Here is a 27139-nt window from a genome sequence, read left to right as displayed (position 1 = left end):
TAGTATATTTCAGGTCAGCCTGGGCTAGAGACACCCTACCTCAAAAAAAAAAAAAAAGGATAGAAAATGAAAGAAAGAAAAGAAAAAAGAAAAAGAAAGAGAAAATCCCCACAGGAGTCTATTGAGGAGAAGTGGGATATGGACAGTGCATACTCTATTCTAGCCATCTACACTGTAATTTGCTGAGGAAAAGTATTTCCCATATTAAACTAAGCTCTGAAGTAGAAGTCAACAGGCAAGCGAAGGCAGTTCAATACAAGCTCAGTGAGCCAAAACAGCACCAAGAACATGACACTGAGAATCCACTGTGTGTCATCAGCCCAGAAAAGCAGCAGAAGAGGTCTGCTCATGTTTTCCATTGAGAGACTTGAACATTTCAGAAGGTCATGGCCAAGTTCAAGGGCTGGAACTTTAATATTCCATGAGTTCAGTGGAAAAGCCTCCAGTTTCCCTTCCACCCAGTGTGATGATTATGCAGAATTAGAAAAGCCAAATGTCTGTCCAGAATATAAAACCAGTTCTATGAGAGGACCTGCCTTTTCCTTCTGTTCCGTAATGAAACCTGGAATACTGACACCAGATCACGTTGTTCTGCTCAAAAACCAGCTCAAGCTGGGTGTGGTGGCGCACGTCTTTAATCCCAGCGCTTGAGAGGCAGAGGTAGGAGAATCGCCATGAGTTCAAGGCCACTCTGTGACTACATAGTGAATTCTAGGTCAGCCTGAGCTAGAGTGAGACCCTACCTCGAAAAACCAAAGGGCGGGGGGAGCTCAAGCAAAGGAGCTACATTCATGTCACGGTCGCTGTCTGAGAACTTAATGCGCGCGCGCGCGCACACACACACACACACACACACACACAGAAGCAGATCCTATTCAGAGGCTTTAGTTGCGATGTTCTAAGACACAAAGGACAGGTGCAGGGCAAAAATGTCTCTTCCAGCCCTACTGTATTTTCACTCCAGTGCACCCTATACTTTCTATAGCATTGTTCAGTGTACCCCAAATGCTTTCTATACTATGACTAAAGCATACCTCAACACCCTTAGTGTATTATTGCCCTAGCATGACACCCCCCCCAACACCTTACTATAGCATACTCCCCAGCCTTACTGTATTGTTAGTACAGCACATCCAATCCTCTTTTTTTTTCTTCAAGAGTCCTTTATTAGTGGGCTGGAGAGATGGCTTAGTGGTTAAGGCGCTTGCCTGCGAAGGCTAAGGACTCATGTTCAACTCTCCAGGTCCCACATAAGCCAGATGCGCAGGGACACAAGCACGTGAGGTTGCACACGCGCACAAAGGGGCACACACATCTTGAATTCGACTGCAGTGCCTGGAGGTCCTGGTGTGCCAATTCTCTCTCTCTCTTTCTCTCTCATGCATGCATTTTTTAAAAAGGCAGTCTGTTAGGCTTGCCTCAAAAAAAAAAAACACAGATTCCTTTTTTAATATTTTATTTGTTTATTTATGAGTGAGAGAGAGCCATCACAAATAACTCTAGACACATGTATCACCTTGTACACTTGGCTTTACATGGATACTGAGGAGTCAAAGTGGGGTTGTTAGGCTTTGCAGTCAAGCACCTTAACCACTGAGCCATCTCTTCCAGCCTCCCCAGCCCGACCTTGTCAAAGGTGTTGCTTGGTTTAGGTATGCTGAAATCTAACAGCAATACTATACTATTTTAAAATTAAGTATTGTACTAAGAAAGAAAATGTATACATTGTTTTAAGAGTAATAAGAGAAGCCAGGTATGGTGGCACATGCCTCTAATCCCAGCCCTCAGGAGGCAGAGGTAGGAGGATTGTTGTGAGTTCAAGGCTACCCTAAGAATACATAGTGAATTCCAGGTCAACCTGGGCCAGAGTGAGACCCTACCTCGAAAAAAAAAAAAGAGTAATAAAAGAGGAAACATTAACATATTGGAGGCTGTTGGAGTGTTAGAAAATATTACATTTATTTCTCTTTCTTAATATTTTATTTATTTGAGATGGAGAGAGAGAGAGCGAGAGAGAGAGTATGGGCATACCAAGGCTTTATGCCATTGCAAACAAGCTCCAGACACATCACATATGACACTTTGTTCATCTGGCTTTACATGGGTACTGGGGAATTAAATCTGGGCCATCAGCTGGGCATGGCAGCTCACGCCTTTAATCCCAGAACTTGGGAGGCAGAGATAGGACAATCACTGTGAGTTCGAGGCCACCCTGTGCTAAAGTGAGACCCTATCTTGGGGGAAAAAAAAGTAACATAAAATAAATCTGGGCCATCAGTCTTTACAAGCAAAGGCTTTTAACCAGTGAGCCATCTGTGTAGCCAACTTTATATGATATTGAATTCCATTGTCCTCTTTTCAAAGGAGACTTTTTCTCCATCTTGTTTCCATGAATCAGGTTTTCCTCTTTCCTCTGGTTTCAGTGAAACTCAGAGCCAAATTAGTAGCCTCCTCCAAGGTACACACGACTTCAGGAGAGCTGCTAGCTCTGGCTTGGGTGGATCTTCCCAGAGAGCAAGCAGCACCGCTGGAGGGGCAGGATTTGGAGCTCAGATCATCAGTAGTCCCAGATGCCAGACTTGGAGTACAGGATTTGATGTTTGCCCTGCTGGTTTTCAATCCTGTATGGATCCAATCTTTCCTTGCTATATGTTCTTTCTGCAGTGAGAGTGTTGACTCTGTGTCATTAAATGTTGGAAGTATTTAACTCATCTTTTGATTTTATAGAGCTCACAGTTAAGAGACGGTCTTGGGTCTCACAGGAGTCTCTGGACCTTTGAACAGTGTTGGGACTGGTAAGGACTTAAAGTTGAACTGAATATATTTTGCAATATGAGATAGTCACAAGTCTATGGGCATCAGGAGTGGAATGTGCCAGTTTAAATAAAAATGTCCGCCGGGCGTGGTGGCGCACGCCTTTAATCACAGCACTCGGGAGGCAGAGGTAGGAGGATCACTGTGAGTTCGAGGCCACCCTGAGACTACAGAGTTAATTCCAGGTCAGCTTGAGCCAGAATGAGACCCTACCTCGAAAAACAAAAAAATAAAAATAAAAATAAATAAAAAAATAAATAAAAATGTCCCCCACAGCCGCATGTGTTTTGAATACTTGGTCCCTGGCTGGTGGCAATTTGGAAGGTGTGCCAGCCGGGTGTGTACTACGGACAACATCAGAAGTTAAAACCCATCCCTGGTTCCCCCACTGATGAGTGGATCAGTGAAATGTGGTCTGTCCACAGCATGGCTTCAAAGTCTCCCTTAAGGAGGGAAGACCTCTGACACGTTGCGATGTGGATGGACTTTGAGAACATTATGCTCAGTGAAACAAGCCAGTCCCATATACTGCACAATATCACTTAGACGTGAATTGTAAAATTGAAAACTCATTGGGGCAGAAGGTAAAACAGCTCTGGTGGTCAGAGATTGTGAGGATGAGGAGAAATGAAGTTGCCATTTAGTGGGTTCTGTCATGTGAGATGAACACATTCTAGGATTCTGTACTACTGTGTAACAGTGTGCCTGTGGACAAGACCATTGTCCAGCTAAAAATTGTTAAGGCAGCCAGGTGTGGTGGTGCATGCCTTTAGTCCCAGTGCTCAAATTTAGGAGGCTGTGTTAGGAGGATTATCATGAGCTCAAGACCAAGCTCAACCTGGGGCTACAAAGGGAGTTCCAGGTCAGCCTGGGCTAGGGTGAAACTGTCTCGAAATAAATAAACATAAAAATTGTCAAGGGATAAGCTTGATAAGTCAAGCAGTCTTAACACAATTTGAAAATGAGTAAAGGATAGAAAAGATAGAAAACTGAATTTGAAAAGTTTTTTGTTGGTTTGTTTTTAGATAGGGTCTTGCTCTAGCACAGCCTGACCTGGAATTCACTATATAGTCTCAGGGTGACTTCAAATTAATGGCGATTCTCCTACCTCTGTCTTCCAAGTGCTGGGATTAAACATATGCACTACCACACTGGTTTGAAGGTTTTTTGTTTGTTTATATTTTACTTTTATTTAAATTTGAGAGATAAAGAGGCAGATAGAGAGAGAGAACAGGTGCACCAAGGCCTTCAGCTGCTGCAAACAAACTCCAGAAGCATGCACTACCTTGTGCATCTGGTTTACGTGGGTCCTGGGGAATTGAACCTGGGTCCTTTGGTTTTGTAGGCTAGTGCCTTAACTCCTAAGCCATCTGTCCAGCTCTGTTTTGTTTTTGTTTTTTTTTCAAGGTAGGGTGTCACTCCAGCCCAGGCAGACTTGGGATACACTGTGTAGTCTCAGTGTGGCCTTGAACTCATGATGATCCTCCTACCTCTGCCTCCCAAGTGCTGACATTAAAGGTATATAGCACTGTGCCCAGCAAAAGTTTTTTAAATGACAAAATACACTCATCTGCAAATGGTCCCTCTGAAATTATGAAAACAACAAACTCCCTCCTGCTATTCTGCAGCCATATTTCCAAATGGACTTTGACCCTTGGCCTGCCCCACACCCTCCCTCAATGCTCAACACCTCCTCAGAACGGAGCAGAACATGTTCTCAAGCTGAGCTCATCTCTGAACACGCTTCCCTCCTGAGCCAGCTGGCCGCCCACCACTGCCTGAATGTGCAGACCCAACGTGGCCCCTGGCCCGCCTCGGCCCCGCTGCGAAGCGGACACCCTCCACCTCTGGACACTGCTGTAGCAGAGCCTGGTTCTTTTCCTCCTGTCATTTCCTCCCCGCTGACACCACCAGCCTCTCAACTCGCTGACATCCTGGCTCTCATTTTCTTCCCGGAGGCATCCAGGACTGGCTGTCTCCTGCCCTCTGGCCACCCTCAAACCTTGCAGCAGAGGTTTCTCCACACCTGCTCCTGGGAGCCACACACACCCTGGCTGTCTCCCGCTCTGCTTCCTGATCTGCTTGCTGGTCCCAGTACTTCCTCTGGACGTGGGCTCAACCTCCTCAGCCTGTGTCCTGATCTAGAGAATGGAGTGGTGACAATGATGCTGTCTGGCAGTTGCAGCAGTATTTAGGACAGTGGGCACTGCACGGGGGGACAGTGCTGGCGGCAGGGGGGGGGGGAGCAGTAATTGTACAACAGGAGAAGATGGTACAGAAGGAAACAGGTCTTGCCTGTAGCAGAGAAAGGCCTCTGGAATCAGGACACCTAGCCTGCCAGAAGCTCTGTTTCTGATCTGCACATGTGAGGGGTGATGCAAGTATTTACCTGCTGGGTGGGATTGGTGAGCACCTGGCAGGAGCCAGGCCATTCCCTTCCCTTCTCAGCTAGAACAGGTCAGCTCCAAGGTGCTGTGACGCAATTCACGGGAGACCAGATGGGCCCATGTCCTGTGAGGGCGCGGTGCCTCCTTGGAAACAAGCCCATTTTGACTTTTCAGTTGTGACTGCTTTGTCCTCACTGATCACACTTTCACATCCAAGATCCTGTGAGCTCTAAGTGTGACCAAGATAAAAGGAGCTCCCCCTGTTTATTTCTCTTTAACTTTCCGAAGAACTGACCTCAGTTTGAAATTGTGACATTCTTTTACTCCTGCATGTGCTATCCTTAGCATCATCGGCAAGAGGACTTCCGGGTCTCACCCGCTCTCGAGAGACAGGGTATGTATGTCCCAGCCCTCAAGGGCCTTCAGACTTCACCTTGTCAGCCCTGCTGCTGTCATGACAAACCTGACCCTATATGCGCCTTAAAACACCAGAAGAATCCCACAACCCCACTTCTGGGTAAATACCCAAAGAACTGAAACAAGCACTTCAAAGAACCATATGTCCACGCACAACAGCCAAGAGCTGTAACCAGCCTGACTGCTGGGCCGTGGATGGACAGATAAGGGAAAGGCGGGAAATGTACACAGAATATTACTCTTAAAAAAAGAAGCAGAGAGCCGGGCGTGGTGGTGCACGCCTTTAATTCCAGCACTTGGGAGACAGAGGTAGGAGTTTGAGGCCACCCTGAGACTACACAATAAATTCCAGGTCAGCCTGGGCTAGAGCAAGACGCTACCTTGAAAAAAGCAAACACACACACACACACACACAAAAGGAGGGAAATCCTGACATATCTACAACATGATGGACTTGAGATCGTGCAAATGAAACGAGTCAGTCATAGAAGAACACACACTGCCTGGGTCCACCTCTACAGGGTTCCTAGGTCAGGCACCTGTGCACAGACAGAGCAGGATGAAGGTTGACAGGGGCTGAAATGAGGGAACTGCTGTTAGCAAGTGCAGGGTTAAGTCCTGCAGAAGAGAAGAGATTTGGACAGTAAGTGTGACAGTGGTGTGGCCAGGTGAGCTGTACACACACTTGGGTTCACAGCGGCGCCATTCACAATAACCACCGAAACTGCACGCGTGGACTGAGGTGTAGGTAGTGAGCGGGAGAGTGCTTGCGTGTGTGAGGCAATGCAATCCCAGCACGGCGAAAGTAAGAGCAAGACAGTTTTCTCCCGCTACCATGCTCAGGCAGCTCAATGAAGGAGAAGATCTTTGTTCTGGTATGGATGCAGCCCTTTGCCCAGAACAGTGCTGGGCATATAGCAGACACTCAAAAATGTTGGTGTAGCACTCAGGAGGCAGAGGAAGGAGGATCGCTGTGAGTTCGAGGCCACCCTGAGACTCCACAGTGAATTCCAGGGCAGCCTGAGCTAGAGTGAGACTCTACCTCAAAAAAAAAAAAAAAAAAAAGTTGGTGCATGGGCTGGAGAGAAGGCTTAGTGGTTAAGGCACTTGCCTACAAAGCCAAAGGACCCAGGTTCAATTCTTCAGGACCCAAGTAAGCCAGATGCACAAGGTGGCACACACATCTAGAGTTCATTTGCAGTGGATAAAGGTCCTAGTGCCCCCTCCCTCCCTCCCTCCCTCTCTCTCTCTCCCTCTCTCTCTCTCTCTCTCTCTCTCTCTCTCTCTCTCTCTCTCTATGGGTGTGTATATAATCTGCATCTTTATCTCACTTTCTAAAGTAAATAAGTAAACATTTAGGAAAAAAGACTTTAATAAAATGTTGGTACAGTTAATGACTAAACAAAAGAAGGGTTATTTCTCAAATTAGGTAATTAAATCATTCTTCATAGCCAGGATTTAGGGCATGTTGGTGTTTTGACAAGAGCGCCCTCTGGTGGTTGAATTCCCTTACTGCCTTCTGGGGGCTTCCCATTGGACATCAGACAGGCAGCTCATAGGGCGGCCACGCAAAGATTCCCGCCTCTCTAAAACCTGCTCCTGCTGCAATTCAGACACTGACAAGCTCTCTAGAGTGGGGGTTCAGTGTGGACGCCTGATGTGGGTACAGCAGATATGAAATAAAACTTGTGGTCTTACTGCAGACAAGTCTCCTGACCTGGACAAAACAGCGTGCTGTGTAAGGCTGTCACGTATGACCCGTGCTGACAGACAGGCCACACGGGGTGGGAGGTGGCAGAACCCCATCTGGACATTCACTCTGGTAAAGCCTCGGGGGACAGTGGAAGGCTTAGATACTGGAAACTGGAAACAGTCTTAAAACAAATGGGAAGGAAGTTCCGGGTCAGCCTGGGCTAGAGTGAGATCCTACCTTGGAAAAAATAAAAAGTGGGAAGGAAGACTTCCTATAAATTCATGCCCCCTAGTCCACACACTCTACTGAATCAGATGGTAAGTTTGTGTTAAAGGCAAGTGTGGGGCAAGCCTAGTGTTACTACCAAGAGAAGGAATGTGCTGAAGGGCTTGAGTGAGTCTCCGTAGTCATATAGCAATTCCCAGGAAAGGAGAAAATACAGGTTGGTTATAAGTGCATTACAAATCCTTTTCAAAGCTAATATAGCTAAGGAAAGAAAAGATAGACAGTGGAGGTAATCCAACTTCACTGCACCCTTCATTAAGAAATAGGGAATCAGCCGGGCGTGGTGGCGCACGCCTTTAATCCCAGCACTTGGGAGGCAGAGGTAGGAGGATCACCATGAGTTCAAGGCCACCCTGAGATGACAGAGTTAATTCCAGGTCAGCCTGGACCAGAGTGAGACCCTATCTCGAAAAACAAAAAAAAACAAAAAAAAAAAAAAAAAAAGAAATAGGGAATCTCTCTACCTCTTTCTCTCTCTCTCTCTCCCTCTCTCTCTTTCTCTCTCTCCCTCCCTCCCTCAAATAAGTAAATTAATAAAATATTTTTTTGAAAATTTATTTATTTATTTATTTTAGAGACACAGACACAGAGAGAAAGACAGATAGAGGGAGAGAGAGAGAATGGGCGCACCAGGGCTTCCAGCCTCTGCAAACGAACTCCAGACGCGTGCGCCCCCTTGTGCATCTGGCTAACGTGGGACCTGGGGAACCGAGCCTCGAACCGGGGTTCTTAGGCTTCACAGGCAAGCACTTAACCGCTAAGCCATCTCTCCAGCCCAATAAAATATTTTTTAAAGGGCTGGAGAGATGGCTTAGCGGTTAAGGCGCTTGCCTGCGAAGCCTAAGGACCCAGGTTTGATTCACCAGATCCCACGTAAGCCAGATGCACATGGTGGCACATGTGTCTGGAGTACATTTGCAGTGGCTAGAGGCCCTGAGGCGTCCATTCTCTCTCTGTATCTGCCTCTCTCTCTCTCTCTCAAATAAATAAATTAATAAAATATTTTTAAAAACCTGCCAGGCATGGTGACACACACCTTTAATTCCAACACTCGGGAGGCAGAGGTAGGAGGATTACCATGAGTTTGAGGCCACCCTAAGAAGACTACATAGTGAATTCCAGGTCAGCCCAAGATACAGTAAGATCATACCTTGAAAAACCAAGAGAAGAAAGAAGAAAGAAGAAAGAAGAAAGAAGAAAGAAGAAAGAAGAAAGAAGAAAGAAGAAGAAGAAGAAGAAGAAGAAGAAGAAGAAGAAGAAATAGGGAATCTAGGGGCTGGAAAGATTGCTTAGTGGTTAATGTGCTTGCCTGCAAAGCCAAAGGATCCGGGTTTTATTCCCTAGGACCCATGTAAGCCAGATGCACAAGGTACACATGTGTTTGGAGTTTGTTTGCAGTGGCCGGAGGCCCTGGCATGCCCATTCTCTGTCTGTCAAATAAATACATATTTTTTAAAAAAGAAATGGGAACCTAGGGCTGCAGAAATGTCTTAGCAAGTAAAGGTACTTGTGTGCAAAGCCTGTCAGCCCAGGATTCGATTCCACAGTACTCACGTGTGGTAGTTTGAGTAGATGGGCCCCAATATATTCAGTGTTTTATTAGTTTGTAGTTTGCATCTGCAGCCACCTGGCTGGAGGCAGTGTCACTGGGAGGATCTTAAGGTGTGGTGGTGAGTTTGGGATTGCAATCTAAAAATATGCAAAGTGTGCCTAACTGGAGTTCCTGAAGTATGTTGTGCTGTGTGGCTATTAGGCTTGTGCTTCTCTCTGTGTGTGTTTGGTCCTGTGAAAGCAGGCCATCTTTTTCTGCCATTATGGAACTTCCCCTGGATCTATAAGCTTCAATAAATACCCTCCTCCATAACTGTGCCTGGTCTGGAAGTTCATCTCAGCGATCCTGAGGCTGGCTGCTACACCACGTAAAGCAAGATGCATAAAGTGGTGCATGCACCAATCTGGAGGTCCTTTGCAGTGGCGGCACACCCATATTTACTCTAGCTGTCTCTCTCAAGTAAATAAATAAAAATATTTTTTAATTAGGCATGGTGGCACATGCCTTTAAACCCAGCACTTGGGAGGCACAGGTAGGAGGACTGCCATGAGTTCAAGGCCAGCCTGAGACTACATAGTGAATTCCAGGTCAGCCTGGGCTACAGTAAGACCTTACCTCAAAAAAAAAAAAAAAAAAAAAAAAAAAAAAAACTCTTTCTCTCTTTCTCTATTGGTGTTTTGAAGTAGGGTTTTACTGTAGCCCAGGATGACCTGGAATTCATTATGTGCTCACAGGGTGGCCTTGAATTCATGGTTATCCTCCTACCTCTGCTTCCCAATTTCTGGAATTAAAGGCATGCACCACCATGCCTGGCTATCTATCTATCTCTTTCTCTCTCTCTCTCTACCTATCTCTCTCTCTCTCTCCATATATATATATATATATTAGAAATAAGGGGGGCTGGAGAGATGGCTTAGTGGTTAAGGTGCTTGCCTGGGAAGCTTAGGAACCCAAGTCTGATTCTTCAGTACCCACATAAGCCAGATGCACAAGGTGGCACAGGCATTTGGAATTCATTTGCAGTGGCTGGAGACCCTGGCATACCCATTCTCTCTCTATTTGCCCTTTTCTCACTCTCTCTCCTTCCAATAAATAAATAAAATATTTTCAAAAAATAAGGGCTGGAGAGATGACTCAGCAGTGTTACGGCTTTTGCTGCAAGGCCTAACGACAGGGTTTGATTCCCCAGTACTCAAGTAAAGCCACATGCACAAAATGGCTCATGCATCTGGAGTTCATTTACAATGCCTGTTCTCTTTCTGTCTGCCTCTCCACCATCTCTTTGCTTGCAAATGAATAAAAAAGAAATAAGGCTGGAGAACAGATGGCTTAGCAGTTAAGGCACTTGCCAGTAAAACCAAAGGACCCAGTTAGAAACCCCAGTACTCACATAAGCCAGATGCACAAGGTGGCATATGCATCCGGACTTCACTTGCAGTGGCTAGAGGCCCTGATGTGCCCATTCTCTCCCTCCTTCTCTCTCTATCTTTTTATCTGCTTCTCTCTCTCTCAAATAAATAAATAATTTTTGTTTGTTTTTCAAGGTAAGGTCTCACTAGCCCAGGCTGACCTGGAATTCACTATATAGTCTCAGGGTGGCCTTGAACTCACAGAGATCCACCTACCTCTGCCTCCTGAGTGCTAAGATTAAAGGCATGCACAATCATGCCTGGCTAATAAAATATTTTAAAAGGAAATAAAAAATAAAATAAGAAGGAAGCCAGTGCTCTGGAAGGAGGGGGCTAGGGGCAAGAATCCACTTACTTTCAAAACTGGAATTAAGCCAAGACCATTTCCTACATTCCTGAACAAAGGAGTTACATCTTGCATGCCAAACAGTAATAATAATAATAATAATTCATCAACAAATGGCTAAGAAATACCACAAAAGGCAAGAGGAGGATTTAGTGAATGGAGAATGGCTTAATTATGCCTTGTCTTAGCCCATGTTCAAACTTTTGTTTTATTTATTTATTTTTGAGGTAGGGTTTCACTCCAGCCCAGGCTGACCTGGGATTCACTATGTAGCCTCAGGGTGGCCTTGAACTCATGGTGATCTTTCTACCTCTACCTCCAAAGTGCTGGGATTAAAGGCATGCGCCACCATGCCCAGCTGTGTTCAAGATTTTGTAGCAATCTATCTATATTTCAACTTCTAAACAGTACAGAAAAATTTAAAAACAAAACTACCCTCACCATTTTAAATTCTTAGAATTTGACTCAAAGATAACCATGACTATATCATTCTAGAAAAAGTTTATTATTTTGTTAACACATACTTTAAAAACTGAAAATAACAGCAGGAGAGATGGCTTAGTGGTTAAGGTAATTGCATGCAAAGCCAAAGGACCCAGGTTCAATTCCCCAGCACCCATGTAAAACCAGATGCACAAAATGGCACATACATCTGCAGTTCATTTGCAGTGGAGAGAGGCACTGGTAATGCCCATTCTTTCTCTCTTTCTCCTTACAAATAAATAAAAATATTTTTTAAAAACTGAAAATAAGATCATATTGGAAAGAAATGACCGCAGTGTTCAGTACTGCAATATCTCTATCACACCTTCCAAGGCTCAGGGTCTAATGTGGAAGAGGTGGCAGAAAGAATGTAAGAGCCAAAGGAAGGGCAGGACTCAGTACAACGTGCTCCCTCCAGACACAAAATGGCCTGGATATCCATGGCCTCACAGTGCCTGACTCTACCTACACAAGATCATCATAAGAGGAGGAAAAGATCATGACATCAAAATAAAGGAGAGACTTATTGAGATGGGGAGGGGGTATGATGGAGAATGGAGTTTCAAAGGGGTAAGCAGGGGAGGGAGGGTATTACCATGGGGTATTTTTTATAATCATGGAAGTTGTTAATAAAAATTAGGAAGAAAAAAATTAAAAAACTGAAAATAAGATCATATTACAGGCATCATGTTTTTTCCTATTATTGAAATATGTTGAAGATCTTTCCCTCTCAGGCAGACAAACATATGTCCATTTTCATAACTGTATACTATTTAATGAGCCCAAAACCTTATTATTCAACCAGCCATGTACTAATACATACTTAGCTTGCATCTAATATTTTACTGTTGTAAATAATGGTGCATTTTGATCACACATCTTTGCACTGTTTCTCAAGTATGTCAGTCATTCTATGCCGGGCATGGTGGCACATGCCTTTAATGCCTAACTTGAGAGGCAGAGGTAGAAGGATCATCATGAGTTCAAGGCCACCCTGAGACTACAGAGTAAATTCCAGGTCAGCATGGACTAGAATGAGATCCTACCTTAAAAAAAAAAAACAAAAAAAAAAACACAAAAAACAAAAACAAAAAAGGGGCATGGTGGCACATGCCCTTAATCCCTGCACTTGGGAGGCAGAGGTAGGAGGATTGCCGTGAGTTCAAGGCCACCCTGAGACTACGTAGTGAATTTCAGGTCAGCTTGGGCCAGAGGGAGACCCTACTTTGAAAAACCAAAAAGTGTACCAGTCATTTTAAATCGTAAGCAGTAGAGGGGTTGGAGTATGTATAGGTCAGTGGTAGAGCACATGCCTAGCATATGCAAGTCCCTGACTTTGAACCTCAGCACCACAAATAGTAACTTAACTACAAGCAGTCCAAGTGTTGGTCAAATACATGTTGAAATATTTAAAATGGGGCTGATGAGTTGGGTCAGTGAGTAGTTAAAGGCACTTTTCTTTCAAATTGAACCTGCCTGGGTTCAATTCCCCAACACCAACATAAACCCAGATGCATAAGGTGGCAATAAATCTGGAGTTCATTTCCAACAGCAAGAAGATCTGGAATGCCCATTCTCAAATTCTCTCTCTCTCTCTGCTTATGAATAAATAAAAACATTAAAAATAAATGAATAAGAGCCCAGTGTGGTGGCACATGCCTTTAATCTCAGCACTCAGGGAGCAGAGGTAGGAGGATCGCGGTGAGTTTGAGGCCACCCTGCGACTGCATAGTGAATTCCAGGTTATCCTGGGCCAGAGTGAGACCTACCTCGAAAAACCAAATAAATAAATAAATAAAATACAAGTATTGCCAAACTGTTCAAACTGTCTGTAGCAACAGCAAGGACCTCTTCTTTTTAAATGTTTATTCATTTATTTGAGAGAGAGAAAGAGAGATGGGTGTGCCAGGGCATCCAGCCACTGCAAACGAACCCCAGACACATCTCCACCTTGTGCACCTGGCTTATGTGGGTCCTGGGGAATCGAACCTGGGTCCTTTGGCTTTGCAGGCAAGTGCCTTAACCACTAAGTCATCTCTCCAGCCCCAGACCTATTTTTTTTAAGATTTATTTATTTATTATTTTTTTAAATATATTTTTTGTTCATTTTTTATTTATTTATTTGAGAGTGACAGACACAGGGAGAAAGACAGATAGAGGGAGAGAGAGAGGATGGGCGCGCCAGGGCTTCCAGCCTCTGCAAACGAACTCCAGACGCGTGCGCCCCCTTGTGCATCTGGCTAACGTGGGACCTGGGGAACCGAGCCTCGAACCGGGGTCCTTAGGCTTCATAGGCAAGCGCTTAACCGCTAAGCCATCTCTCCAGCCCAGGATTTATTTTTATTTATATGTTAGAGACAGAGAGAAAGAGACAAAGAGAGTGTGAGAATGGGCATGCTAGGGCCCCTGGCCACTGCAAAAGAACTCCAGATGCATGTGCCACCATGTGCATGGGGCTTACATGGGACCTGGAAAATCGAACCTGGGTCCTTAGCCTTCGCAGGCAAATGCCTTAATCTCTAAATCATCTCTCTAGCCATTGCTAATGCATTACAGGAAATCACATATAGAATTGTTGCTCTGATTAGTATTTCTTCAACCACAAGTGAAGTCAAGTGTCTTTCTGCTGGATATATGTATTTCTTTTTATGTGAGCTGGGATTAAGGGCGTGTGCCACCTTGCCTGAATCAGACCAAGTTTCTTTTTTCTTTTTGTTTTTTTCAAGGCAGAGTCTTGCTGTAGCCCAGGCTGACCTGGAACTCACTGTCATCTCAGGGTGGTCTTGAATTCACAGTGATCCTTCTCTCTCTCTGCCTCCTGAGAGCTGGGATTAACAGCATATGCCACCACACCCAGCTCCAATCTGTTTTTTCTTTTTAACTTTCTATTGACAGCTTCCACAATTATAGACAATAAACCATGGTAATTCCCTTCCCCACTTCATGCTCCCCCTCTCAAATATACCCCCCACTGAATCCCCTCCCCTTTCATTTAGTCTCTGTTTTATTTTGATGTCATCATCTTTTCCTCCTATTATGACACCAACCAAGTTTCTTGACTGCATTATCTACAGGCAGTCAAGCAGGATGCTCCTGTGGCAGCAGTTCTTCCATCTGTCCACTAGATGTCACTCTCACCTTCCAGTCACCCGCCAGCACCTTCAGCCATGGGCACATGCTCACTGGGTTGGAATGGGGGCTGCATAATCCACTCCCCACTGAGAACCACTGCTTTAGATAAACCCAAGTACCATTTATCCATGTTGCCACTCCCAGTGTCCCACGGATATGCTAATTAGGATGAGAATGAGTTGACTGAATAATTTAACATCCTTATTATATTTAATGTTATACTATTAAATCTAGTCTTCACTATATTTAGTCCTTCCACTTATGTAGACCTTCTTTGAAGGACAGGAATTTGGTCTTCAAAAGGGTTCCCCCCCCACACCCGAGGTAGGGTTCCACTGTAGTCCAGGCTGACCTGGAATTCGCTATGTAATCTCAGGGTGGCCTTGAACTCACAGCAATCCTCCTACCTCTGCCTCCTGAGTGCTGGGATTACACGCGTGCACCACCACAACAGGCTCTAGATTTCCTTTTAATATGTGGGCTCTTGCTCAACTTTTATTCATAGGAATCTTTAAAAAAAAATTATTTGGGCTGGAGAGATGCTTAGTGGTTAAGGCGCTTGACTGCGACGCCTAAGGACTGAGGTTTGAATCTCCAGGACCCAAGTAAGCCAAATACACATGGTGGCTCATGCATTTGGAGTTCGTTTGCAGAAGCTAGAGGCTCTAGTGTGCCCATTCTCTCTCTCTCTCTCTTTCTCCCCTCTCCTTTCTTCCCTCTCTCTCTCACTGTCTCTACGAAATAAATTTTTTTTTTATTTTTTTTTATTTTTATTTATTTATTTGAGAGCGACAGACACAGAGAGAAAGACAGATAGAGGGAGAGAGAGAGAATGGGCACGCCAGGGCTTCCAGCCTCTGCAAATGAACTCCAGATGCGTGTGCCCCCTTGTGCATCTGGCTAACGTGGGACCTGGGGAACTGAGCCTCGAACCGGGGTCCTTAGGCTTCATAGGCAAGAGCTTAACCACTAAGCCATCTCTCCAGCCCCGAAATAAATTTTTTTAAAAAGCATTATTTATTTACGTATTTGACAAAGAGAGGGAGATAGTGGCAGATAAAGAGAATAGGTGTACCAGGGCCTCTAGCCGGTACAAATGAACTCCAGATGCATGCACCACTTTGTGCATCTGGCTTTACATGGGTACGAGGGATTTAAACCTGGGCTGTTAGCCTTATGCCTTAACCACTGAGCCATCTTTCCAGCGCCCCCCCCCCACACCCTTTTCTTTGAGACAGGGTTGTGTGTAGCCTAGGCTGACCTTGTACTTGCTCTGTGTAGCTGAGGATAACTGTGAACTTCTAATGCTCTTGCTTCCACTTCCTGAGTGCTGGGATGGCAAGTGTTTGCGATCCTCTCTGGTTATGTGGTGCATCTGGCTTACGTGGGCCCTGGGGAATAACATCTGGGTCCTTTGGCTTTGCAAGCAAGCGCCTTAACCACTAAGTCATCTCTCCAGTCCCCCAGGATCCTTTTTAATCCCTTCAAAAGATCATCCCTTCCATAACTGTCCTTTCTAAATAGTCACTGATGAGAAAGCTATTTAAATTTTTTTTTTTTCAGGCAAGGCATTATGTAGACCAGGCTCTTGAACTCCTAATCCTTACAGTGTAAATTACATACTTCTATAATAGAAGTGTCCAGTCCACTAAGAGCTTGTCATTAACTCAGAAAGGTGGCTAATTTGAACAGATACATCTTACTTATCTATCAAGATGACCATGTGACTTTTCTTTGACCTATTAGCACCATATGACAGATTACATTCAAATTCCTTAATAGTCACTCATTCTTGGATGGCATACACTACTGTCTTTTAGGACTTTTCTTTGTTCATTTTTCAAGGTAAGATCTCGTCCTAGCCCAGGCTGACCTGGAATTCACTCTGTAGTCTCAGGCTGGCTGCAAATTCACAGCAATCTTCCTACCTCAGCTTGACAAGTGCTAAGATTAAAGGCATGTGCCACAATACCCACCTTGAAATCGGTCCTTATAACAGAAAAACTATTATTTAAAACACACACACACACACACACACACACACACACACACACACACACACACACTTGGGGGCTGGAGAGATGGCTTAGCGGTTAAGCACTTGCCTGTGAAGCCTAAGGACCCCAGTTCGAGGCTTGGTTCCCCAGGTCCCACGTAAGCCAGATGCACAAGGGGCACATGCATCTGGAGTTTGTTTGCGGTGTCTAGAGGCCCTGATGTGCCCATTCTCCATCCCCCCCCATCTGCCTCTTTCTCTCACTGTCTGTAGCTCTCAAATCAATAAATAAAAATGAACAAAAAATTAAAAAACACTTGGCCATTCGCCTTACATCCAAAGCCACATTAGACTTCTTGGAAGCTGAATAAACTGAATTTTGGGCTGGAGAGATGGCTTAGTGGTTAAGTGTTTGCCTGCAAAGCCTAATGATCCCAGTTCAATTCTCCAGTGTCCACTTAAAGCCAGATGCACAGAGTGGCACATGCATTTGGAGTTTATTTGCAGTGGCTAGAGGCCCCTGGTGGGAGGAGGCGCATTCTCCTCTCTCTCTCTCTCTCTCTCTCTCTCTGCTTGCAAATAAATAAATAAATATTTTAAACTGAATTTTACCTTTGGCAAGGCATTGTGGAATGTGATGTTTTTGCAAAAAGAGTGCCAAGACGGTAAGTGTGCACCCCTTTGACATCCATCATAATATGGCACAGTTCAGTTATTTTCCCACCCTGGGCAACTTCACAATCCATTGAGAAAGGATTATGAGCGAGACCACAGCAAGCTCAGATTTCTTACTCTGCAGGCATCACAATGCCTGGATCCCATAAGGATTCCACGTGCACAGGGGTGGCACGGTAAACCACGATGCTTACTCACAATGCCTGTCCATTGTTTCCCTGTATCCCCCTGAGGTAAAATCTCCACACAAGGACGTCCCTTGAAACATCTCCTGGCCTGAGTAAGTGATCAGTAAACATCAAGTGATCGGAGAGATGAGAACAGGACCAAAATGGATGGCCACCCGGGCCCTGAACGGTCCCTCCTACCTGCACTACTCCTCAGGCGACTCTCCGTGAGTTCAGAGATGGCCCCCGAGGTCACGGTCTTCTTCAGTCGCATTGTCCCTGCCGAGGCAGCACTTCCGGGTTTGTTGAGCATGTCCTCACTGCTGGCCCTCTTGAGCTAGAGCGGTTGCAGAGGAGAGAGGGTGAAGAGACACATTTTCAGCGAGGACTCGGGCTGGAGAGATGGCTTAGTGGTTAAGCGCTTGCCTGTGAAGCCTAAGGACCCCTGTTCGAGGCTCGGTTCCCCAGGACTCACATTAGCCAGATGCACAAGGGGGTGCACGCATCTGGAGTTCCTTTGCAGTGGCTGGTGGCCCTGGTGTGCCCATTCTCTCTCTCTCTCTCTCTATCTGCCTCTTTCTCTCTCAGTCTGTCGTTCTCAAATAAATAAACAAAAAATATGTTAAAAAACACCGTCTCAGGGAGCACAGGGCCCACGGGGGTTGGGCTCAGTAATAGAACTCTGAAGCACAACCGTGTGAAGCAGGGAAAATGCAAAGTTAAACAACCTACTCGGATCACCCAGGTCAGAGCGCGGTCTGCTTCATGACTGCCTCGTGGAGCGAGCTTGTGGCACACGGTGCCCTCCATGCCACACTTCAAATACAGCTGTCTTTCTGTGCAGGGATATACTTTCCAAGAGCCCTTGTGGACTCAGACTCCGGGCAGCACCATCGGTGGATACTGTCTGATTTTGCCTTGGGCCTCAGAAACCCCAACAGACATTTTTTTCCCTTCCCTTATTAAGTCAAGAATGGTCACCTTCTTAGTTCAAAGAAGCATTATTGACCAAATGGTCAGCATCATGACTCTTGAACTTTGGGGCCATTACTAAGTAAGATATACATTACTTGGGCAGAACACTGAGCTCGCAACAGCAGGGAGACAGACAGCTACTGCGTACCAGTGAGGGTGGCATACACAGTGTAGCTACACTGAGCCAGCGGGTGACGAGGCAGGATGGCATCAGATTTTACTGTTCTACCTAGAATGGCATGCAACTCAAAGCCTATGAATCGCTGGGTGTGGTGGCACATGCCTTTAATTCCAGTAAGTGAAATATTGACATTTACTACAAGACTTCTGAGGCAAAGGTAGGAGGACCGCCACGAGTTTGAGGCCACCCTGAGATTACAGAGTGAGTTCCAGGTCAGCCTGGAATCAAAAACACACAGACACACACACACACAACAAACTATTAATCAATTATTTCTGGAATTTTCTATTTAGTGTTTTGGGCTTTTTTTTTTTTTTTTTTTTGACCATGGCTAACTGAAATTGTGGAAAACAAAACTGCAGATAAGAGGTGACAAAACTCTGCTTTTCTAGTTTTTCTGTTTGTTTGTTTTGTTTGTTTTTTCAAGGTAGGATCTCACTCTAGCCCAGGCTGACCTGGAATTCACTATGTAATCTCAGGGTGGCCTCAAACTCATGGTGATCCTCTTACCTCTGCCTCCCTAGTGCTGGGATTAAAGGCGTGAACCACCACGCCCAGCTACTTTGTTTGATTTTTTTTTAAGAAACAAGCAATGGAAGCACCATTATATTTATGAACAAAAGTTTGGAAGTAGAACATGAAATATTACCTATATTAAACACTAGAGAGCTGATCTGAGAACTGTGGATCCCTGGGCAAGTTTGATATAGAAATAACTTCCTCACCTACAAAATAGAAGAGCTTAAAAAACAGAATTTGGAGCCAGGCATGATGGTGCATGACTTTAATCCCAGCACTGGGGAGGCTGAGGTAGGAGAATCACTGTGAGCTCGAGGCCTTCCTGAGATCACATAGTGAATTCCAGGTCAGCCTGGGTACGGTGAGACGCTGCCTCAATAAAAAATAAATAAATAAATAAATAAACAACTTGGGCTGGAGAGATGGCTTAGCGGTTAAGCACTTGCCTGTAAAGCCTAAGGACCCTGGTTTGAGGCTCGACTCCTCAGGACCCACGTTAGCCAGATGGACAAGAAGGTGCACGCATCTGGAGTTCATTTGCAGTGGCTAGAGGCCCCGGCATGCCCATTCTCTACCTGCCTCTTTCTCTCTCTGCCTGTCATTCTCAAATAAGTAAATGAATAATTAAAAAAAAAAAAAAAACAGAACTTGATTGAGTCTCCTGAGCTTTCTCTCACTTGGGATGTTCTCATCATTAGTTTCTACATACATTAGAGGATTCACGATCTCATTGGTGTTAACATGTTGTTTAGAGCACAAATAGTGAGGCATGCTTTTAAAATACTTTTATCTATTACTGTGTATGTGAAAGAGAGAAAAAGAATATTAGCATGCCAGGGCCTCTTGCCCCTGCAAACAAACGCCAGGTGCATGTGCCACTTTGTGCATCTGGCTTTACGTAGGTACTGGGGAAGTGAACACAGGTCGGCAGGCTCTGCAAGCAAGAGCTTTGAACCTCTGAGCCATCTCCTCAGCCCACGGGGCATAATAAAATGCCCTTAGTTCTCTGGGCTTGTTCACTGGAGGCTCAGTGTGCGGGTCTTCACCATCCTAGATGAACACTGTGCTCTTCCGTCGGTCCATGAGCTACCACGTCTTGCTGCTTCTTAACTCCTCCAGTCAGAAAAAAACTGCTCTGCTCAGAAGTCTTGTGGTAAATGCCAATATTTCACTTACTGAAAGTAACCTCTATTTCAAACATGTTGATTTTTGACCACACACACACACACACAAAAAAATAGCAAACTTCAGGTTGACGGCACAGACATGGAAATGTCATCACAATCACCTGGAGCCTGGAGTAAGCAACACTTGGCTCACCTCTGACTGCCCAGTCATCTCTCCAGGCTTGGGATCCTCTGGAGTGTGCAGGCCCCTAGGACATCAGCTGTTGCTACTATCACCAAGATTCAAGGATATTTCAGTGTCTGATCAGCATTTATAGCACATTGAATCCGACTGCCTGAAAAGACTACATTTGAGGGCTGGAGAGATAGCTTAGCAGTTGAGGCACTTGTCTGTGAAGCCTAAGGACCCAAGTTCAATTCCCCAGTACACATATAAGTCAGATGCACTAGGTTGTACATGTGTCTGGGGTTTGTGCAGTGGTTAGAGGCCCTGGCATGCCAATATTCATTCTCTCTCTCTCTCTTTCAAATCAGTCATAATTTTTTTTTTAAAATAAGACTTCATTTGAGCACCAGGAAGAAGTGGGCGAGGTGAGCCAGATCCTGAGGAAAGGAAGGTGGGCCTTCTTTAGGGCAGCATGATCTTAGGGAGCCAGTGTGGCCCGACAAGTGTGGTCAGGAGAGAAGGGGGAGTAAGGCAGGAGAAAGAGCTCCAAGGGCACCCCTCCTACCTGTCACTGTGCCAGGATTGCTTCTCTCTGCCCTGTAATTTTGCCATTTTCTGCCCCTCCTATCCTGGACACTGTAATTCAGCTAAGTGTTTGCTGAAACCTACCATTGGCGGGGTGCACAGCCCTAGTATAATTAGTACAGTAAATATGCCAAAATGGATCCGGTAGCCTTGCAGCCCAGGGAGAAGCCGACTCCCACACTGCAACCTGCAGATCCTCCGTGCAGAGCTGCCTAACGAAACACTGCTGAGGCACAGGAGGGCCCAGGACTCCCCATCAGGCCGGCTTCAGGAGGGCAGGTGTGGGCTGAGGAGACAGAGTACAGGGTAATGATCACTTACCCAAAAGGCATGTGGACAGCATTCTCTGATACAGGGAGGCTGGCTGAAGGCAAAGTGGAAGATGAAGGGAAGCAAGCTGGCGCTGAAGTTCGAGGACAGAACTCAAAAGCATAGCCGGGCGTGGTGGCGCACACCTTTAAACCCAGCACTCAGGAGGCAGAGGTAGGAGGATGGCCGTGAGTTCAAGGCCACTCTGAGACTAGTGAGTTTCCTCAGGGGAAAAACTAGATTTGATAATGATACTTCAGTGTTTTTTCCTAAATTTCTATCTTTTCTTTTGTTTGTTTTTTAACGTAGGGTATTGCTCTAGCCCAGGCTGACCTGGAATTCACTATGTAGTCTCAGGGTGGTCTCGAACTCATGGCGATCCTCCTATGTCTGCTTCCCGAGTGCTGGGATTAAAGGCATGTGCCACCATGCCTGGCTTTTATTTTTTAATTTTTATTGAGTATTTTAATATATGAACATATTGCAAATTGGTTTCAGCATTATTTTGAGGATTAAATGAGCCATGCAGCATGCTTACAATAAGTGTTTGACTCACAGAATGCATCCAGTAGATTGCAGCTGTAAAAACCACATATGAAAATCATCGTTTTTATTTAATTATTTTATCTATTTACTTTTTATTTATCTTATATACTTATTTATTTTGGTTTTTCCAGGTTAGGGTCTCATTCTAGCCCAGGCTGACCTGGAATTCTCTATGAAGTATCAGGGTGGCCTCGAACTCTCGGCATTCCCACCACCTCTGCCTCCCAAATGCTGGAATTAAAGGCGTGTACTACCACGCCAGCTTGAAAATCATCATTTTAACTACTGTAAAACACAACAGTGTTTACTTTGCCTGGTATGGTGGTGCACACCTTTAAGCCCAGCACTCGGGAGGCAGAGGTAGGAGGATGGCCATGAGTTCAAGGCCACCCTGAGACTACCTAGTGAATTCCAGGTCAGCCTCGGCTAGGGTGAGACCCTAGCTAAAAAAAACAAAATACATTAACAAAGTGTGAGGAAGGAGTGTTTCTCAAAAAGGACAGCAGCAATGTGATGGGGTTGCAGAGGTCAGGGAAGAATATCAAGCTAATCACTATTACCAGGCATCCCTAGTGCTACGTTCTGGATATGGCTTAGTGGGATTCCCCCAAGGGTTCATGTGTTAGAAGCTTAGCCTCTTGTTAAGAGCTCATGGGGCCTTTAAGCGGTGGGGCCTAGTGAGAGGTCATAATGCTCTATGTCCCCACCACACCCTGCCCATGATGCCACTGTCCATGATGTCCTCACTAGAGTCAAGCCAATGTCTCGGCCTCTCAAGTGCTGGGATTATAGGCATGTGTCACCATACCTGGCTCTCAAAGCAATCTCTCAGCTGTGGGTCCCTATAAATCAAGCTATAAACTTCTAATATATAATGTTGTCAACATTCCCCTTCAAAAATGAAGGAACAGAAAGAGAGCAAGGAAAGACTGGCCCAAAGCAAGAATAAAACCCAGCAGGGAACCCTAAATCCCAGCACTTGGGAGGCAGCGGTGGGAGGATTGCTGTGAGTTCAAGGCCATTTTGAGACTACAGAGTAAGTTCCAGGTCAGCCCTGGAGCTCTCAGGGAGTGGGGTCTTGTCCTTGAAGCATTTTCCCCATGGTGCTGCTTTATCTAAACCCACCTGTCCTCTATGTTAATCAGGTTTAAGCTCCTCCCCTTGAAGAACCACACGTTTTCCACATCTTTCTACTGTCATCGCAAACCCCGATAAATACAGTGAGCAATAGCCATGCCGCAGCTTGGGTGTCATGCTGTCTTGAAATTTCCTCTGCCAAAAAACTCAGGACATTATCTTCAGAACATGAGAAAAACACAGTGAGATTCTTTGCCAGGATATGATACGAATGGCCTCCGACTCAGTTCTGATAAGAGCCCTATTTCTGCTACAGTATGGTCTTTTTGTGGTTGTTTGTTGTTTTTTTGGCACATGTGTGCATGTGTTTGTATAGTTGTTTCCAGGGCCTTCTGCAGCTACAAAATGAACGCCAGACACTTGTCCCACTCTTTTGCATCTGGGTTACATGGGTAATAGGGAGAAGCCAATGAACATTTGCTCTCTCAGGTAGAGCACCCATGGCAAATTAAAGGCCAATTCCACCAGGGCTTACCTTGGCAAACTAATCAGTGAGTTTATTGGGCTTTCTGACAATGCATGGGCAAGGGTTACTTACAGGGTATGGGGCCTCTAAAGCAGCCCAGTTGAAAGGTCTCATCCCAACATGGGTAACAACCTCCTCATGGCTGCATAAATGGTGCTTTCCATTCTTAATCTGTCACCCTCTGTGGTAGTTTGAATGTATGTCCCCCATAGACTCAGATTTTTTTTTTTCTTTAAGGTAGGATCTCACTCTAGCTCAGGCTGACCTGGAACTCACTATGTAGTCACAGGGTAGCATCAAACTCATGGCTATCCTCCTACCTCTGCCTCCCAAGCACTAAGATTAAAGGTGTACACCATCATGCGTGGCTTCAGATGTTTTATTTAAGCTTGTAATTTAGGTCTCCAGCCACTTGGCTAGCAGAGATGTCACTGGAAGGTGGGTCCTGGGATCCAACCGAAAGGTGTGTTTGGGAGCAAATCTGAATTCCAGCCCAAAGGGATGCAGGGAGGTTTCAGGTCTGGGGGTTTGTGCTTGCTTATTTTTGGTGTTTGCTGGCTGGTGGTGGTTTCTCTCTCTGCTTGGATTTATGAATGGGAGCCAGCTTCTTCTGCTATTTAATGAAACTTCCCTTGGATCTATAAGCTTAAAATAAATCCCTTCCTCCCATAAAACTATGTTTAGTTGGATGTTCATCCCAGCATTGGGAAACTGTCTTCAGCATAAGTTTTTGTACCTAGTGGAGTCTTGCTGTGATGAATCTGACCATGTGGATTTTGGTCTTTTGGAACTTTTGTGCTGGAGGAATATGCTAGGATTTGGTACTCTGGTCTGCAGAAGCCTTAGAGAGCAGTAAGCCAAACTTTATGGGCTTTTCTGGTAAGAGTTTGAAAATGCTAGGTACAGAGAGAATTGTATTTAGAGGCTTTGTTTATAGACTTTCTAAGGGGAAGGAAAGAGTGCAGAGAACTTTGTCAGAACTGAACTACTGGTATAAGGAGAGCTGGCTGTACTCTTCTGCCCAAGCCCTAAGAGTTTGATCAAAGTTGAATTTAAAAGAATAAAATGGTGTGCTTGGCAGATGATATAGCACTGAAGGATGTATGGTTTAAGATTGGGGGAGGGGATTTAAGTACTGGTACAGGGACAGGTTTTAGGTTACTGAAGCTTCCATTGATAGCATATTACTACCATTAAGGATGTCCCAACTACTTTATATTAAAACAATGGAAAAGATGCCTGTGGCAAATTCTACCAAGGAAAGACTGAATGGTAGAAAAGTAAACTCTTTTGGAAGAAGATGACTGAAAGAAACCTGCTTTTCAAAATCACAATTTATTTCCTCCCTGAATTAACAACATGGCTGTGTCCTGCACACCTGGTATTGATTCTGGAAGCATGAAAAATACATGCAAGTGTATCATGAAGTGCACATGGTCCCAAGAGTTGTTGCTGAGATGCAGTAGCATGTGAATCAGGGCAACATCCCTATGTTGAAGGCCAGTGAGGTCACTGTAAGATGGACCATGCTTTGCCATGGAGACCCGAAAAATGTTTTGGATATACTAGGACTGTGCAAGGGACACCACTGAGCACTGTTGGCTTGGGATGGAAATTGGAAATCCAGAGACTGTCATCATGGGTTATGGATGTCTGACTTGAACTGTAGATGTTTGATGTTTACCTTATAGTTACTGATTTTACATCAATCCAGTATCTCCTTGTTATGCCTTATAGAAATGGAAATGTTTACTATGTGTCATTATATGTAACTTGCTTTGATTTTACATGATTCACAGTTAAGGGACAGTCTTAAAACTGGTAAAGACTGTGGGAACCTTGGAATTTGGGCTAAAAGCAATTTGCCATATGAGATTGTTATGAGTCTATGGAGGCTGGGAACAGAATGTTTTACTTTGAATGCATGCCCCCCATAGACTTAGGTGTTTTATTAAAGCTTATAACTTGGGTCTCCAGACATCTGACCAGAAGAGGTGCCACTGGGGATCCTAGGGTCCAGCCCAAAGGTGTGTTTGGGCACAGATCTGAATTCCAGCCCAAATGCATGCAAAGAGGTTTGAGCTCTGGGAGTCCTGCTTACTGCTGGTTCATGAATGATGCTTTGCCCGTTGATGGTGGTTCCTCTCTCTGCTTGGATTTATGAATGGGAGCCAGCTTCTTCTACCATTTGATGGAACTTCCCTTATATCTGTAAGTTTGAAATAAATCTCTTCCTCCCATGAAACTGTTGGCTGGATGTTCATCCTGGCACTGTGGATCTGTCTGCAACACCTTCTATATATTGTATCCCCTGAGGCCACGAGGCCTTGTGCATAATTGCACACAGCTGATACAGGGTTTACCTAAGCTCCCACATTAGGGGTCTATCTTTCCCCACCTAGTTCTTGCTTTTTATTTATATTTTATTTTTTATTTGAGAGAGACAGAGAGAAGCAGATAGAGAATGGGTGTGCCAGGGCCTCTAGCCACTGCAAATGAACTCCAGATGCATGTGCCATCTTGTGCATCTGGCCCTACATGGGTACTGGGGAATCAAACCTGAGTCCTTAAGCTTTGCTAGCAAGTGCCTTTACCACTGAGCCATCTCTCCAGCCTCCCACCTATCTCTTTCTTGAGGGCAATGTCAACAGATGGAATCTGGAGAGTCTCTCATATGCTATAGTAGCTGCTTGTAAAGATGGCAATAGCTTTTTGGTTCTTTTTTCTCAGAGGACTATGTCACACAATAACTGGGGATGGGCTTCATGTGTGTTAAAAATGTACACTGAGTTATACTCCATCAGCCTTCAGAACTTCCAAGGGGAGTACTCTATTTCCCCTGCACCTTCAATGAGGAAAGCTTTATTATGTAAAAGCTTTCCTGAGATTTGGGACATAAAGATTACAAGCTGACCCACTGTTGGAAACAAGATTTGATGAAGGATTACACAGGGAAAGCAACCATATGTGGTGGCACACGCCTTTAATCCAGCACTCGGGAGGCAGAGGTAGGAGGATCATCATGGGTTCGATACCACCCTGAGACTACAGAGTGAATTCCAGGTCAGCCTGAGCTACAGTGAGACCCTATCTTGAAAAACCAAAAATTAAAAAAAAAAATATATATATATATATATATATATATATATAAATAAAAGATAAGGAGAACAACTCGTGTCCGTTACTAATTTGCATTCTCTCTGTTCATGGCTTCATTCTCTGTTTCCTGGTCACCTCACACAGCCTCAGCACTCCTGAGCTTTCTGGCTTGTTATGGAGGAGTCCCATGAAGGTATGCTCTCCTATGTTGCTTTGATGTGTGTAGGAAGTATTCTCCCTGGTGATTTCACTGATATTTAAGCTGCTAAGCACCTGCATGAGAAAGCTCATAAAAGGAAAAAGTTTAAATACTTCACAGATTAAATTAACTCACAGAAATGAGACGCAACTCGAAAGCCCAACATCATCAGCCATATAAAAAAAAAAATCTGATGTAGACAAGCGTGGTAGCGCATACCTTTAATCCCTGCACTTGGGAGGCAGAGGTAGGATCGCTGTGAGTTAGAGGCCACCCTGAAACTACATAGTGAATTCCAGGTCAGCCTGGACTAGAGTGAAACCCTACATGGAAAAACAAAACAAAAAACAAAGATATATGGGCTGGAGGGATGGCTTAGCAGTTAAGGCATTTGACTACAAAGCCAAAGGACCCAGGTTCAATCCCTCAGGACCCACTTTAGCCAGATGTACAAGGGGGCACACACATCAGGAG

General features: G+C 44.9%; 1 protein-coding gene across 3 annotated transcripts in view; it reads right to left on the bottom strand.

The window, feature by feature from the left end:
- Nucleotides 1-27139, bottom strand: part of Specc1 (sperm antigen with calponin homology and coiled-coil domains 1) — a 310970-nt gene that overhangs the window by 223555 nt on the left and 60276 nt on the right. For all 3 annotated transcript variants that reach the window (XM_045130800.1, XM_045130799.1, XM_045130803.1), the window contains exon 3: nt 17558-17693. In XM_045130800.1, the coding sequence (XP_044986735.1) occupies nt 17558-17693 (136 nt within the window). The remainder of the gene's footprint in view (nt 1-17557; nt 17694-27139) is intronic.

Source organism: Jaculus jaculus, chromosome 12, assembly GCF_020740685.1.
Source record: "Jaculus jaculus isolate mJacJac1 chromosome 12, mJacJac1.mat.Y.cur, whole genome shotgun sequence".
NCBI classification, from domain to species: domain Eukaryota; kingdom Metazoa; phylum Chordata; class Mammalia; order Rodentia; family Dipodidae; genus Jaculus; species Jaculus jaculus.
The sequence above is the reverse complement of the archived record's forward strand: the minus strand, read 5'-3'. Positions and strand labels throughout refer to the sequence as shown.